The 15176-nt window shown below is 34.1% G+C and overlaps 1 protein-coding gene across 2 annotated transcripts in view; it reads left to right on the plus strand.

The window, feature by feature from the left end:
- Window positions 1-15176, plus strand: part of ASCC3 (activating signal cointegrator 1 complex subunit 3) — a 249666-nt gene that overhangs the window by 155230 nt on the left and 79260 nt on the right. For both annotated transcript variants that reach the window (XM_085056274.1, XM_085056275.1), the window contains exons 17-21: window positions 3614-3733; window positions 7442-7606; window positions 8452-8538; window positions 10753-10929; window positions 12924-13149. In XM_085056274.1, the coding sequence (XP_084912400.1) occupies window positions 3614-3733; window positions 7442-7606; window positions 8452-8538; window positions 10753-10929; window positions 12924-13149 (775 nt within the window). The remainder of the gene's footprint in view (window positions 1-3613; window positions 3734-7441; window positions 7607-8451; window positions 8539-10752; window positions 10930-12923; window positions 13150-15176) is intronic.

A 15176-nucleotide genomic window follows, 5' to 3' on the forward strand; every position in this document is an offset into this window, starting at 1 on the left:
AGCTGATCTTGATGATTTGGTGCTTTTGTTGTTAGGAGAGCTACAGAGTGGAAAAAGTTGAAATACATCCAACTTCATTGAGCTGACACCAAAATTAAGACTTTGAATATCCACTGTGAATTCTGTCCTACAGATCTGAGTTTTGGTTTGATTTTGTGGAGTTTTTCTCCTCCTAAAAATTACCAGAATAGTAAATGATCCGTGATGATCAATGTAGGCATGGAGATGCTATTTCCTTTTTTTTTTTCTGAAATTCTAAAGCCAGCAGGCATAATAGAATGTAAAAAGGAATAAAACAGCTGGTTAGGGTACTTAGTTGAGAGGAGCAAGTTCTGGGGCAGTTGACCAGCTGGCAAACAGAAAATACCTACGGCTGTATTTTCTGGAAATACAGGAAGAAAGATAAGATGCACAGGGGATGTGGTTTAATTAGACCATAAACTTTAACTTATCTGGGAACTATCATCAATAGCTCTTACAATGCCGGTCACCATTCCTTCCCTAATGGTTTCCACCTGATAGAGCCCTCCCTGACATCCACAGCTGGACTCCAGCTTGTTGCTGGGACAACTCTTTTCCCCAGCGAGTTTAGGAAATGATTTGCAGTGCTGGACAGTAGGTATACCTTCCCCTGGGTGTGTGCCTGCACTTGCATGTGCTTACGATTTTGTTCTGAAGACAGGAATGTGGAATGTGGTGACTTTTTTAGTCTGGACAAACCTCTTAATCTTCTGCCTTGAAAGAAAGAGTTCTCAGAAGAGATGAAAAATTCCTTCAGAGCCCTTCCTAAAAAAAAAAATCGCTCAGGAGCTGGATAACTGAATGGCTGATCTGGGTATGGGGATGAGCACTTGGGACAATTCTAGTCGCATTAAGAAATTATTTCAAAAGCTTTACAGGACTAAGACCATAGTCTTGTGATGCTGAAATAGTAATTTAAAATGCACTGGTTTGCAAAGAAAACAGAAAATTGCTCATTAGGTTGTAAGAAAGATTCCTTGCTCTCTTACCTTAACACCAAATACTTGATTCATACATAGAAATTTTTCTTTTTTTAATCTGATTCAATTATACAACAATAACAGACATTATATTTGTAAAAAAGGCAGACATATGTAAAAAAATTGTACTATGCTATATAATAAGTTCAGTATATATTATCAGTAATATTTTTATGCCATTTTCTAATCTGTAAAGAAATATCAGAGAGAAAAAACTTGTTTTTCAAAAACTGCTCCCCAAAAGCCAGACTACTAATACCTGTTTACACTTTCTTGAAAATCAAAACCACCTCCTCTGAAATATCATTCAACTTGACAAAGTCTGTGGGATAGCATTTGTAAAAAAAAGGCAAAATAAAATTTTAAATTAAAAAAAAATAATAACAATGAATGCTACTTAGCACATCACTCGATGGCAACATCAGTCACTGCAAAATCAGTTAAAATATATAATTGGATCATAACATGGTGATTATTGTTTTAATTTAAAATTACACAGTGAGTAGGATTAATATAGTACTCAAAATTCCATTCCGTGAGTGCAATATCATTGTTTATATTTGAACAGTGAAAAATAAAAATTGTTTTATGACAGCTGGTGCAATCGGGCAATACTATGTCAACTTAGTAAATATTTCTACTAATCGATTATTCCATCTGTAACTAAATGCCTAATACATGATTAAGGAAATGATGGAAGCTTGGATGATTCATATTGATTTAATGAAGAATAAATTTTCAGTCTGCAAGAGCTTTACTTGAACACTAGATGGCAGCAAATATTTAGAAATTACTCAGTTTTTTTGACTGCGTATTATTGAAGTTGGGGAAGAAAGTGCAATACTAGATTTTACTGCCATATTTGAAACCCACCTGTATTTAACAATTGCTTTGTTCCTTTAGTTTTGCTTTTAATGTATTAAAATAATTAATTAGAATAGAACAGCAATAGAATCAGCTTTTGAACAAATGAGGCAAAGAAAAAGTGAGTGTTTTTTTGTTTTGAGTTGTTTTTTGTCAGACTTCATGGTCCTCAGTAATGAGAATATTATGTTCTCATGATTGTGAAAGTGGTTGTTAAAAATGCTACTATTGGACTATGTCATTAAGCTATTTCAAGTTGTGTACTGAAAGATGTTTGAGTCATGGAAAGAAACCAAATGCTCAAAATATCCTGTACAAATTGAGTAATAGTAACCTGTGGGCTCTATTCCATGTTTTCCCTGTAGCAGTCTGTGAAGAACTGAATACTTGTGTAGTACTTCAGTGCATTTTGTAGCTATATACTTTGAAAAACAACACAATGGCACTTGCCCCAACCTCCTTATGCTTTTGAAGAGCAAAATATCACTTAAAAAATGTGTAAAACAAAGCCTGGAGTTACTCCATGCTATTAGACATTGATATTAACAAGGTTTTGCTTGATTTAAGTTAACTTATGGCAGATTTGTCTTTTACTGCTATTTTTTACCAGATATTTATCTTATTGGAAAAAGAATGCCAATATTGTTATTAAGGTCTAGATACTTCAGTTTGAACATGCATATGCACTCACTTAGTTCTATAGGCTTTTTTTATTATTTCTGTGCCAAGTCACGTGGAACATTTATATGAAATCCAAACACCAATGAAACAAAAATAGCTTTAAAAATGCAGTAATGGATCACAAAACTTTGGTAAGAGGGACTTTTGCTTGTTTTAACAACCAGCAACAACCAAAAAAGGTTTGTTCATGGTACATGCAGGAAATATTAAATTCTTCTGGTAAAATCAGGTTAACTGGAGTTAAGCGGTAAAATGCTTCTCATGAATGTAACCAACACAAAATAGAGCTGAAGTTATCAAGTAAAAATGTCTGTGGTCAACAATTTGGTGATAAAAGTACTGAATTAAAAAAAAAAGTCACTTAGTAAAAACGATGGTTTGGTCTACCTGATTTACCCTTGAAATATAAATAACATATTTGTATATATATGTGAATATTGCCTGTTCAATTTTGTTATATTTTGATATAACAAAAACATAGCAGGTACCTGTATGTTTGACTTGACAGCTACAAAAGGAGAAAACTATTTAATAAAGCTGAGTATAAAGAGATTGCCAAGTATGACAAAGAAAAACCTAAACATTCTTGGTATCATTTTATTTAGGACCTGATAGAGCTTTCACATTGTCAGGAGGAAATTAATCTTTTAAATGTAGATTCTTTTCAAGTACCCTTCTTTAAATTACCTTAGCCATATCCACTCCACAATTATTTTGTTTTTAACCAAACAAAATATGTTTATTTTGTCTTTTTATTTTTATAACAAGCTTTCTCAATATCATCTTTTAATCATAAAAATTATAAATGGTGTAGGAAAGATGATTTATGGTCACTGTATTTATAGTATTGTGTCGAAGGAACCATTGTTACTAGGTGTTCACAAGATAAAGATGTGTCAATTGTTCCAGTTATTGTTTTAGGATTATTTCAAAACTATTTAAGTTGAAAACATCCTGACACTTTCTTTAATCTCGTGCTAATACTCTGAACTCCATGTGTTTTCAGCCAAATACTTATGTACAGCTGTAACATATATACTTAATTTTGTTTCTTCTCCTATTTCCAGATTGCTCTTGGTACAGTAACTAATGTGGAAGAAGCAGTAAAGTGGATAAGTTACACTTATCTTTATGTACGGATGAGAGCAAATCCATTAGTATATGGCATCAGTCACAAAGCTTATCAGGTATAAAATGCATTTTAAAAAAATCTGTAACCTGTTCTGGGTCTCTAATCCTTCCCTGATGTGAGGATAAATATTTGCTATTTCTACTTAACCTGACATCAGCAATTCTTTTAAAGTGCTTAGAAAAAGGAAGATATTTTCTGTAGCAGGGTGTTTTTAACACTGAATTATGAGGCCCCTTCTGTTCACATAAAAATATGTTTTAACTGGTCAAGTTATGCTCCAAAGGTCACCATTCATTCTTATCACACAGTTACTGTAGATTACGTTGTTTTCAGTGTTTCAGTTTTGTAGACTAGATACAAATGTTAAAATAAAGCATTTTTTAGTTGCTTGATTCCCCTTCACCCCTGTCACCTTTTGTTTTAGAATGTTCATGGCATAATATCTTATAAACTATAAAATAATATTTTTAATTGGGTTATATTTTCTTTCATATGATTTATTAATTAAAAGCTTTTTTTATTAATTTGATTTGAATTTTTTTTGTTTATTTAGAAGTGTTCCACACAGTGATAAGAATCAGAGCCCATTTACATAAGGCTTTTTTCCCAAGTTTTTTCCCATTATCTGTAACGTTTAGGAAGATAAATAATTCACAGATTATCTAGATATTGTTACCTTTTTCTTTGTACAGCTGTTCATAAGCACTAAATGTTAACATAGTAAGACATTTAATTGAGCCTAATGCAGGTGAAACTCACAGCTGTATGGTAACTGCAGTTTATTTCCCATCACGAGTCTGTTTTGTGACTTTGAAATCCGTTTTAATATTGTGAGCAGCAGTTTTTTAGGTCATGGTGACATGTTGAGGTATATGTCAGGAGATAGTTTTTGATTTTTTTTGCCTCTGATAGTGGAAACCGCAATGAAAGTAGATGTGTTATTGTTTAAGGAAGCATCTGCAGACACCTTTAGACCTCTGGTCATCTCAGATTTCTTTTTTATAAAAAGCTGTGCAGTACATTGCCATATGTTAATATAACAGTATATAACACAGGTCACAAAGTAATAGATAAATGAGAAGCAAAAATTCATTTGCTTGCGAGAAGAATGTTGTTGTCCCATTAATATAAATTCCCTTTTTTGGTTTCACTATCAAATCCTAGATTAAAGAAATGTAACCATGGTGGTATTAAGTGGTGAAAAACATAATAAAACACTAATAGAAATATTTTTTATAAATTTTGAAAATAATGAAAAGGAGTTTCTCCCCTTCCCCCTGCTCTTGTGTTTCTATTCCGCTGCTGAGAAAGTGGAGGTTGCTAGCACTTGTTATTTTCTTCCACTAACTTTCTTCCTACCCCTTTTGATTCAATGTGCTAATACTAGACTTTTGCGTTGAGGCCGTAACAAATTATAGCAATGTGAAGCATTGCCGATTCATGTAGGAGCAAAATCAATGCAAATCCCCTTATTTTCTAGATAAACCAGTTCTAAACTTAAAAGCTTCTTCCACATTTTTGGAACTCTGCATGTTGTCTCCAGGATCTCTGTGGCTCATGCCTGGGAGTAGGCTACTGTGGCTCATGCCTGGGAGTAGGCTACTATAGTAGGCTACAAAGCAGATCCACTGCTTTGATTTGTGATTTTTCAAGTTGTTTGCCAGAAATGCTGATAATGTCTCTTACTGATTCATGAAAATGGCCAAAATTAATGATGAACAGCAAGAGAAATCAAAGAGTGGAAGGAAAAAAGTGGAGCAAATGCAAATGTTGTATTAGTGAAACCTATAGTATGAATTACAGGCCTTTTCTCTTACTTCTGCAGTTCCAAAGAAAAGGTGGCTGGATTAAATAAACTCCTTTGTCTATTTTCTACTTTTTGGTTCCACTCTTTGGTGTTCCCACGGTTAAGCAGAGCTTTTTATCATCATAAACCTTATGTTTAGATAAAAATGTTAGAGGAGCTTCTGCCCAACATTTCTCTTAGTAAGTTAGAGAAAGCAGAGTGGATAATAATGTACTTTATCATGAATGTACTTTATCATGCATTCTTAAATTTCCATATGTATACTCCAGACCTGCTCAATTTCTTACTGTGGACATGCCAAGGCTCATTTTAAAAGTATGGCTTAAAGCTGTTCTAGGCTGGAGCTTTTATTCTGGGGATTTCTAATTATGCAAGTTCACCAAGAAGGGTGCTAACCATGGATTCTCTAGACTCAAATATTGTTTCACAGCTTTTTCAAGTTGGTGACCTTTCCTTTAAAGTTAAAATTTTGTAAAAGATGTTAGTTTGCTGTTGCAGCTTTAACTTTTATGTAAAGCAAAAGATTGGCAGGTACTTTGGACTGCCAAAGGAGTAGGGAATAATTTTGATATTTTTAAAATTTTTCCCCCAGAGTAGTTTTAAGAAATGTTGAACATCTGGTGTCTAGATCACTCTGGTTTTGACCAACTCTGCTCTGAAATCTGACCTCAATGCATGACTTGCTATTGAGAAAAGAAGTCTAGACCTTTACTGTCTTAGCTTTTGACTTGAAACTCAGGCAAGCCATAACTAAGGAGAAACAGCTTCAGGGTAACTGGCAAACATGGAATATTAGGAACTAGTCTTGCAGCTGCTTTGGGGAGATGACTATGTTTGTCTGCAGCTTCACCAGCTGTGAGATGATGTGCTTGGGCGCAAAGGGAAAACTGAATCCTGGCCCAGGGAAAAGCAGAGCAAACCAAGGCATAACAGTTCTTAAAGGCTGCTCCTTTTTGCCATCCTGGTCGTGTATCTCTGTTGCATATTTACCAAGAGGGTATGACTTATTCTGTAGGAAATCTGAACTATACATGAGCCCTGAAATAAGAATACTGCCTGGGGACCAGAACAGTGTTTTAGTCTTTTCAACTAATAATTGCTTGTCTAATTAGAGCCATATCTCAGGTGCACATGTACCACAGGGTTAACATAACTGTAATCGCTTACCACCCATCCCTGTCAGTGTGGGTATCCCAGGTGCTTGATGTGGAAACACACAATTATCCAGCAGTCCCACTCAGATGGGAGTTTTGCCCAGCCTTTTATGTACTAATGAGATAATGTGCGTTTTTAGTTGGACAAAACGTCCAAGTTCCTGAACTTCGATATGAATAGAAGTGGTGTTGGGCACAGGAAGCTCCTTAGTGTGCTTTTAACATGAATGCTACTGCACATCTGTAACTCAGTAATTAGAATATCCCAGTAAACATGCCCAAAGCTTTTGGGGATGTTAAAGTTTTTTTTGCTAGTAAACATTTAAGCCATTCAGTTTGAAGCTTAACCTGTCATGGATGCAATTAAAGCCATCCTCATGTCAACTACATGGGAAGGTATATCTTCAGCCATTTTCATAAACAGAAGATGCCATAACATGGCATGGTTTTGTGAAGTGATACACTAATGATAATTTAATGAATAAGTTATCATTAAAACATGTTTCAGACATTTCAATGTAAATTTATTTGTTGATCGTGCTACTGTTTCATAAGTAATATTGGTCTACATTGTACTGATAGTCTCAAATCATTGTAAAAGAAATTTTATTTTGATTATTTTGTCCTGTTTTGGGCTACTGTGTCAACGTAACTGTTACTAGTGAGATCTCAAGAAAATCATGACTTAATAACTGTACCTTCCTTTTATCATATTTTTTACTTTGTGTGACTGGGTTAGCTCAAGAAAATTATTAATTTAACACTTCTTTTCTGCAAATAAATGTGTGTGTTTCATGTCTAGATGGATCCAAGTCTAGAAAAGCACAGAGAACAATTGGTAATTGAAGTTGGCAGAAAACTGGACAAAGCCCGCATGATTCGCTTTGAAGAACGAACTGGCTTTTTTTCTTCAACAGATTTAGGCAGAACTGCCAGCCACTACTATATTAAATACAATACAATAGAGGTAAAAGATGATGTTCTCTTTCTGGTGTTTCTTTTCCTTCTTTTTTAAAGTATACCTAAAATAGTTGTAAGATATTACAGAATATGTAGCTGATTTGTTCACTGAATTTTCAAATCATATTTATCGAAATGGGGGGAGAGGAAATAGGGAAAAGAAACTAAATATCAAGCAATACTGAAAACCTGGACTCTGTGTGAAGTGAGATTTGAAATTTCTATAGTCTTTTCGACTTCTTTTAGGAGAATTATAAGAAACATTTTGATACCCATAGTGTGTGCAACCATTAGTACATGATAGTACGTTGAAGTGTAGTGCCTGATAACAGACAACCTTCTCTGGGAGAAAGTCCTATCAGGCTGACAACCTTGAACAACTTCTGGCATTGTAATCAGATTGTGTTATGAACATGTACAAAATTTTGTAGGATTGGAAACTTGATTTGATGTACACACTCATCTTAAAACCTTTTCTTTTTCAGCAAATAAGCGCTTTTCTTGAATAAAAGCTGAAGACTCAGCATTGATAATTTTTAACTGCTTACTGTTACTGTGTACAATTAGTCTCATATATTTATTCACTCAAATATGTCCTAGACTTTTTTCTTAAATGCCCACATTGCATGTCTCTTGATTTTGGGGTGGCCAAGATTCGAGACACTGTTTTTCTAAAACTGCTGAAAAGTCATAATGGAGTTTGTTCCTGTTTAAACTGCATCGCTCTGGTCTTCCAATAACTTGCATTTTAGCCTTTTATGCCTTTTAAAATCTTGGGTAATGTTTTTTTGTTTCCTGATATATGTGTATTTTTACTTTCAGTGACAAATCAATTATTTTTATTTTTAATAGACTTTCAATGAATTGTTTGATGCTCATAAAACAGAAGGCGATATTCTTGCTATAGTATCAAAAGCTGAAGAGTTTGAACAGATAAAGGTAAAGTTGAAGAATATCTTGAAACTAGACACTTTTGTAGTACTTACTCCATAAATATTGTCTACAGACACAAGTTTTGTTAAATGTTAAGCACCATTATAAAATGTTTTCTAAGTAGACATAATATGCTCTCTCTCAAATTAATACATAGTTCAGCTTGAACTCTAGTGCACATTTAGTTACTAGTTATGGATCTTTGAGAATTTTTTTAAATGCTTTTAAGAACTTTTCAGCTCCTCAATTATTAACAGGTGAAGCTAAGTGTCCATTTGAATGGTGTGCCTAGGGATGAGATAGTTTTTCTGTTTGAAGTTTAAAGCATTACTGGATGTCTCCCTGAACAATTTGCTTTATCAGGAATGAGGCAGGACTCACTGAAGTGAACTCTGTGATATATTTCCTGCAGGGAACAATATTAGATTGGCAGAACAATAATTCTCATAAACTCAAATTTGAAATCTAGAAAGTTGTCGTAACAAATTTTATGCAGACCAGAAGATTACTCTTCTGTTGTACTCAGTTCAATTCCAACATCCCTTTTTGCCTCCTGTGAGTGTAGGGCACAAGGCAATACATTCCAAGCTAGCATGAGCTTGTTTGCCCATGCTTCTGTCTCACAGAGGTACAAGCCAGACTCCACAGGGTTTGTTAGCTTGGGCTCATTGCCATTTTACCACAATTATAAAACTTGCAGATCAGAGTTGGCTCTCATTCACCTGGTTCTGCGAGCTGGCAGTGTGAATCCCTCACCATCTACATATTTAGATATTTGCACACATTGTCTGGGTATTACCATCTCTTTATCTAATGGAGAAATTCTATTTTGCTGTAATCTCTTCTATTATAGAAGATAATAAGCAGTGAGGTTTCACAGTCATACACAGAACATTTTCCAAGTTAGAAGGTTTTTTTTTATGATGGTGATATTGCTTTACTAGGTCTAAATTTAGCGTAATTTAATATTTTAAAAGAAAGCATATGGAAAATATGATGTGATACGTTTCTATATTTGTAATAAAGTTAGTAGTGATGCTTCTTGACTAAAGCGCAGTTTTTCTAGTTTACTTTCTCAGATTTGTATGATATGGTTCAGTGCACCATCATTTCCAGATTTTTGTGATTCATTTGCTGTGCTGCTCTGAATGTTAAAATTAGTAACTGGTTTTCACAAGAATAACTCAGGATTTGCCCCTCTGTGTGATAGAAATTGTGACTGTTGATAAATGAATCATGTTTCCATAATGCCTTTAAAAATTCTGCATTTTGAGATACGTAACTCACTAGTAGCTGAAATACAGATCTGGATTAGACCTGTACTGTGCTGTGCAAGAGCAGAAAAAATTATCAAAAACGCTGCTGTAAGCAGAGCATAGTATTCCCCTGAAAGTGAAGTAATCTATGATTGTTGTGTACTTCATGTCTTTCTTTCCTGTGGGACTAGTGACTAGATAGTCAGGGATTTTAACCCAATTGTCTTAGGGTCCTTTGTATGTCAGGTAGTCAGGTCCAAATGAAAATTACTTTCAGATGGTTCCCTGCAGGGACCAAACATTTACCCTCTTTAAATAAGTTTTACACTAACAGACTATCAGTAAGTCAAAGAATATGTAGATTTATGCTAGTTTTGCCATGTAAGGGTCATCAGTTAGAATGTGAAATGTTATGCATTATTCAAACCGTAGATATTAATATTTCTTTACTCATATTAAGACTTAATCTTATTAACAGTGAAAATTTTAATATGATGAATCATAGTACTTCACAGCTTTGAGTTTAAAAATGTATTATGCTGCATGCAAACTGTGTAACTATAATGAGTACATTTAATGTTAATTCAAGATTGCCCTAATCCAGATGGACAGAGGTTTTACTCTGGTCAAATAAAAAATGAAATCTCATCAGATGAAGGATGGTAAGGTCACAAGATTCAATTTTTGTGGCATATCAAATTCTTGTGTGTCAATGGCAACCTTAATAGATGGTGATGAATAACAAAATGTAATTGTGTTCCTATTAAGATAGTTTCAATTATGATCTATTAGCTACATTGTGGAAGATGTGAGTTTACTCCTTTTTCTCTTCTTTTTTTTCTCCTTAAAACTAGAGACTCCATTTAAAAAGTAATGTAACTGTGTTGTAAGGAAAATTTGATTTCAGTGTAAATTTTTTTATCAAATTGCTTCAGCCTCTTCATAATGTATAATTGTGTTTTAGGTAAGAGAAGAAGAAATAGAAGAGCTAGATACCTTACTAAATGATTTCTGTGAACTTCCTGCTCCAGGAGGTGTGGAAAACAATTATGGAAAAATTAATATACTCCTTCAAACATACATTAGCAGAGGGGAGATAGACAACTTCTCCCTTATTTCGGATTCTGCATATGTTGCACAGGTAAAAATAGTATTTTCTACATATCTGTTGATGTCTTCTGCTGTTTCAGTTCTCCCAAATATTTACAATTATATAAGTAGGCCCTGGCCTACATCTTTTTTGTACATTTTTATGCAAGTTCATTTGAAAATCAGAGCTCTGTGTGTGTGCATACTTGTGTGGTATAACACTTAAGCAGAAAAATTTCACACTTAAGCAGAAAAAGGCTACCTTGGGAGACTGCGGCATTTTTTTGTTAATTATGAATGTCCTTTTTGTTTGTATTATCCCTGTAGTTTTATTATGTTTAGTAGCTCCAACTGTGATTGCACAGAAATTATATTCTTAAATTTCTGGATTTTCTTCTACCTGTGAAAAACCATTGTAATCCATTTTTGTTCTTTGTGTACTTTTATATTTCATTCTACAAAACATAATTTGTATTTGATTCTCATACCTTGGGTTACACAAGAAAGATGTAGTATTATAATTTTGTTGCTAGATGTAATCTAGGTAAAAATGTGCAGATTTACATACCAGTCTATGTATTTGTTTTTTGGCTTGATTTGACACCTGAAGGGTTGAATGTTACACAGCACATTTAGTTCCCACACGGGCATGGACATAGGAGGACGTGACACAGAGATGAATTTAGATAACTATTACCCAAAAAAGGATTTACCTTTTAGATCGTCTCTCTCTCACACTTTTTTTTTACAGTTAGCAAACATGTTGCATGGAATTCCTTTTATCTCACCCTTACAAAACTGCTTTGGAAAGAATTCATTTAAAAATTGCACTTAGTTGGTACTAAAGATGAGATTTAAATATTCAAAATGATACACAGTCTTTACCAACATTTTATAGTAGCATAACCTTCTTCAGAAATATTTGTATTTTGTAGCACGTATAAATGAGAAAATTCTGAATTGATTGTGCACATCATAAAAATGGCGGTACTTACACAGCAAAATAATTTTCAGTACGATCCTTTTAATCTTTCTTTTCAAGGCAATTGCTTTTATTTGTCTCATTTGTAGCGTTTTTAGTGAGGCAACATGGTCTTCTTCTCAGATCTTCATAAACTGTACTTGTGGAACCAGTGCTACAAAGTGTGATTTTTTTTCTTTATTTGGATAGTGACTATTAAGAAAATTATTCATCCTTTCTAAGTAAAAGGAATGTGTTTCTTTAGTAACATATGCTTCCTATCACAACCAAATAATTTTCTATTTTTTATTCCTGTTGGCATAGCAGAGCCAGTAGGGAATGATTATATTCTATTCAATGAATCAAGAACATAATTCCTAATCCAGACATAGTACTGGTAGAGGAAGGAAGAAAAGAAAAAAAAAATAAAAGCATAGCTTCATAATACAGCTTGAAAAGTTTATGAAAGGAATATCATAACTTAGATTTTCAGGATAAGACTGACCTCATTCAGACTTATGTTAATAATTATATTTCCAAGTCCAAAGCATATTTGTACAATTTGGTTATGCAGTATTCTCAGAATATAGTGACATGTTTTTTAAAAAGTCACTACTGTTAAGCTTCTGTGCAAATGTTGTGAAATTCAGTGTGAAATGGGATGCTATTATAGAAGCATAAACTGGAAAAAACCAAAACTTGAATTTCCATATAAAGTGAATTTGCAGGTGTCTATTATATGGAGGTACAGTAAGTGAATTTGCTTTAAAAGTGATTGATACATAATAAATTTAGAACTCCATGATGTTAGAATAACTGTGATCAAAGTTCTATGGCAGACCTGACACTACAGTTGTAATTGGGTGCATGTTTCTTTTCATAATTTCAAAATGCAACTATGAGGTAGTTCTGACACTAGACAGAAATGGAAAAAATAGTTCTCAAAAATATTTGAAATTAGTTTGGAATGAAAAATATATTGTTATGATTTGTCAAAGATGAGTCTATGGGATCCTTTCCATTTTACAAAGAATACTTGAGAGAATTGCAACAGTTTTGCTTCTTCTTTTTTTTTTTTTTTCCAGAATGCAGCTCGTATTGTTCGAGCTCTTTTTGAGATTGCCCTGAGGAAACGTTGGCCTGCCATGACATATCGGCTACTGAACCTCAGCAAAGTCATTGACAAGCGGCTGTGGGGCTGGGTGAGCCCTTTGAGGCAGTTCTCAGTGCTACCACCATCCGTCCTCTCCAAGCTGGAAGAGAAGAATCTCACTATAGACAAGATGAAGGACATGAGAAAAGATGAAATAGGTGAGAAATCAGCAAGGCTGATCTGCTTAAACTATTAAAAACCAATGAGCAAGTAACAACTAAATCTGAGCCATGCATCAATGTTCCCATTCTGGTCTGGAAGCCATGTAACCACATAGCACACATTAATATGGTCTGTCCAACAAAGAAGGTTTTTTGCAGTCTCCACAGCTTGTAAAATGGCACAGCTCTGAGGATAAGGCCAGCCCATGTCCTGGTGGTCACAGAACACAGATGGAATGGAGATGTCTGTTGATAAGTATTTACGTAAATGTGATATATACATATTTATGTTGACCTGTGTGCTTCCCTTTTTGCCCACATTACGTAATACACTACTGTAAAAGGCATCTGTTTACTTTTGCCAGTTGGCACAATATGGCCTTTTTTTTTTATGGAAATACCATTAGCGTGAAAAAGAATAAAAATAGATTATTATATCCAGGTATGCTATCAGTAAATGGCCTTCTTCTGAAACACTGCATTAATTTTAATTGAACACAGAGAATTCATTGTCACTGGTGTCACTTCAGCAAAACCTTAATGGAATTTTTTAAAGGATTTGACAGTTCAATAATGAGAAAATCCACAAGCCTACTGATAGACATAATGACAATTTCTAGTAAGTGTGTATAAACTGTTGTATATAAACTGCCCATCAGCTGGTTGAAGTTGAAAAAAAATTCACTTGTAATGCATTTCTTTTTCCTTAGTGTGATTTTTTTATTTGGACTTTATTTGCACCTGCTATTGCCAACCTGTTGATAAACAAACTGCCATATTTGCAAAAATCTAATTTTAGAATAAAAATACAATTCATACTCACTGCTTAGAAGTTGTCACCTCTAACTTAATATTTCTTTCATTTGCAGGAGAACTACATTCCTAGCTTAGTAAACTTTGTTATATGCCTAATTTAGCCTGGAAAAAGTTAAATAAATATGTAAAATTTAGCAGAATTAGAGGCTATATCTTCATTTAATAAGTTAAACCAAAAGACTATGGCAAAATTATAGAAGCTTACTTTAACTGCATTTTAATACATAGTAATGTTAAATGATTTTAAAATATTGCATTTCATTTGAAGTGCTTGCATTTTAACTTTTTATTCAGAAGTGTTATAGCACTTTTTAATTCACATCAGTTATGTGAATTAGTGTTTTTGTGTATTTGTGATGTCTTTTAGTGCTTAGTATTCTTTTCCATTAATTGTATTACTGTGGGTTTTTTATTTTGTTGTTGTTCTTGTTTTTTGGTATTGTGTAGCTGTTTTTAGGTTGGTATTTTGTTTTTGTTTTATTTTTTTTAATTGTTCTTTCTCCCCATGCCCTCCCTCAGAGGAGCAGGAAATTTTGTGTAAAAATACAAAACCGGTTTTGCTTCCTTCAGTGTATTGGAACCAGTATTGACAAGATGGAAATGTATCTATATATACCTCCAATTTGTCTAGGATTGGTTTATATTAACTTAGTGTGAAGGTAGATGAGACATGGGATTTGGCTGTGAAAATAGGTCATTGCTGACCATACATAATTATATTTCATGTTCTTCAGCCTTATAAATATCAAAGAAAGTTGATCTATGTATCTCTGTGAAATAGCCACTTGGCACACTTCCTCCTCTCTGGCCTCTCTTTCTGAGGCATGTGAAGGAAGTGTTTTCCTGGCAGCCACCTTATTTTTATTTTGAATTCAAAGCCATGTTGAAATGAGAAAAGGCATAACTTCCAGGTGCTGCCTTTTCTTACTCTATAGGACGAGTTTCAGTCTTAGTGTTTCTTCTTTTTTAAATGTTATTGCGACCTTGGAGATAGAATAGCAAAGGCAGGAGCTAGCTGGCTAACTCAGCCCATGGCTTAGGGGGAGATGAAAGCATCAGATAGGTGCCAGCTCTCCCAGGGAGTGGGGAGAGCACGCTGTGTGCACAGATCCTGGATTCCAGGGTACCATGAATTGGTCAACACCAATCATCTATGAGCTTTTGCAAGGTAACCATGGAGTTTCCAGAAAGCCAGGAAATCACCGTGC

This window comes from Lichenostomus cassidix, chromosome 3 (genome assembly GCF_008360975.1).
Source record: "Lichenostomus cassidix isolate B80296 chromosome 3, HeHo_3.0, whole genome shotgun sequence".
Lineage (NCBI taxonomy): Eukaryota > Metazoa > Chordata > Aves > Passeriformes > Meliphagidae > Lichenostomus > Lichenostomus cassidix.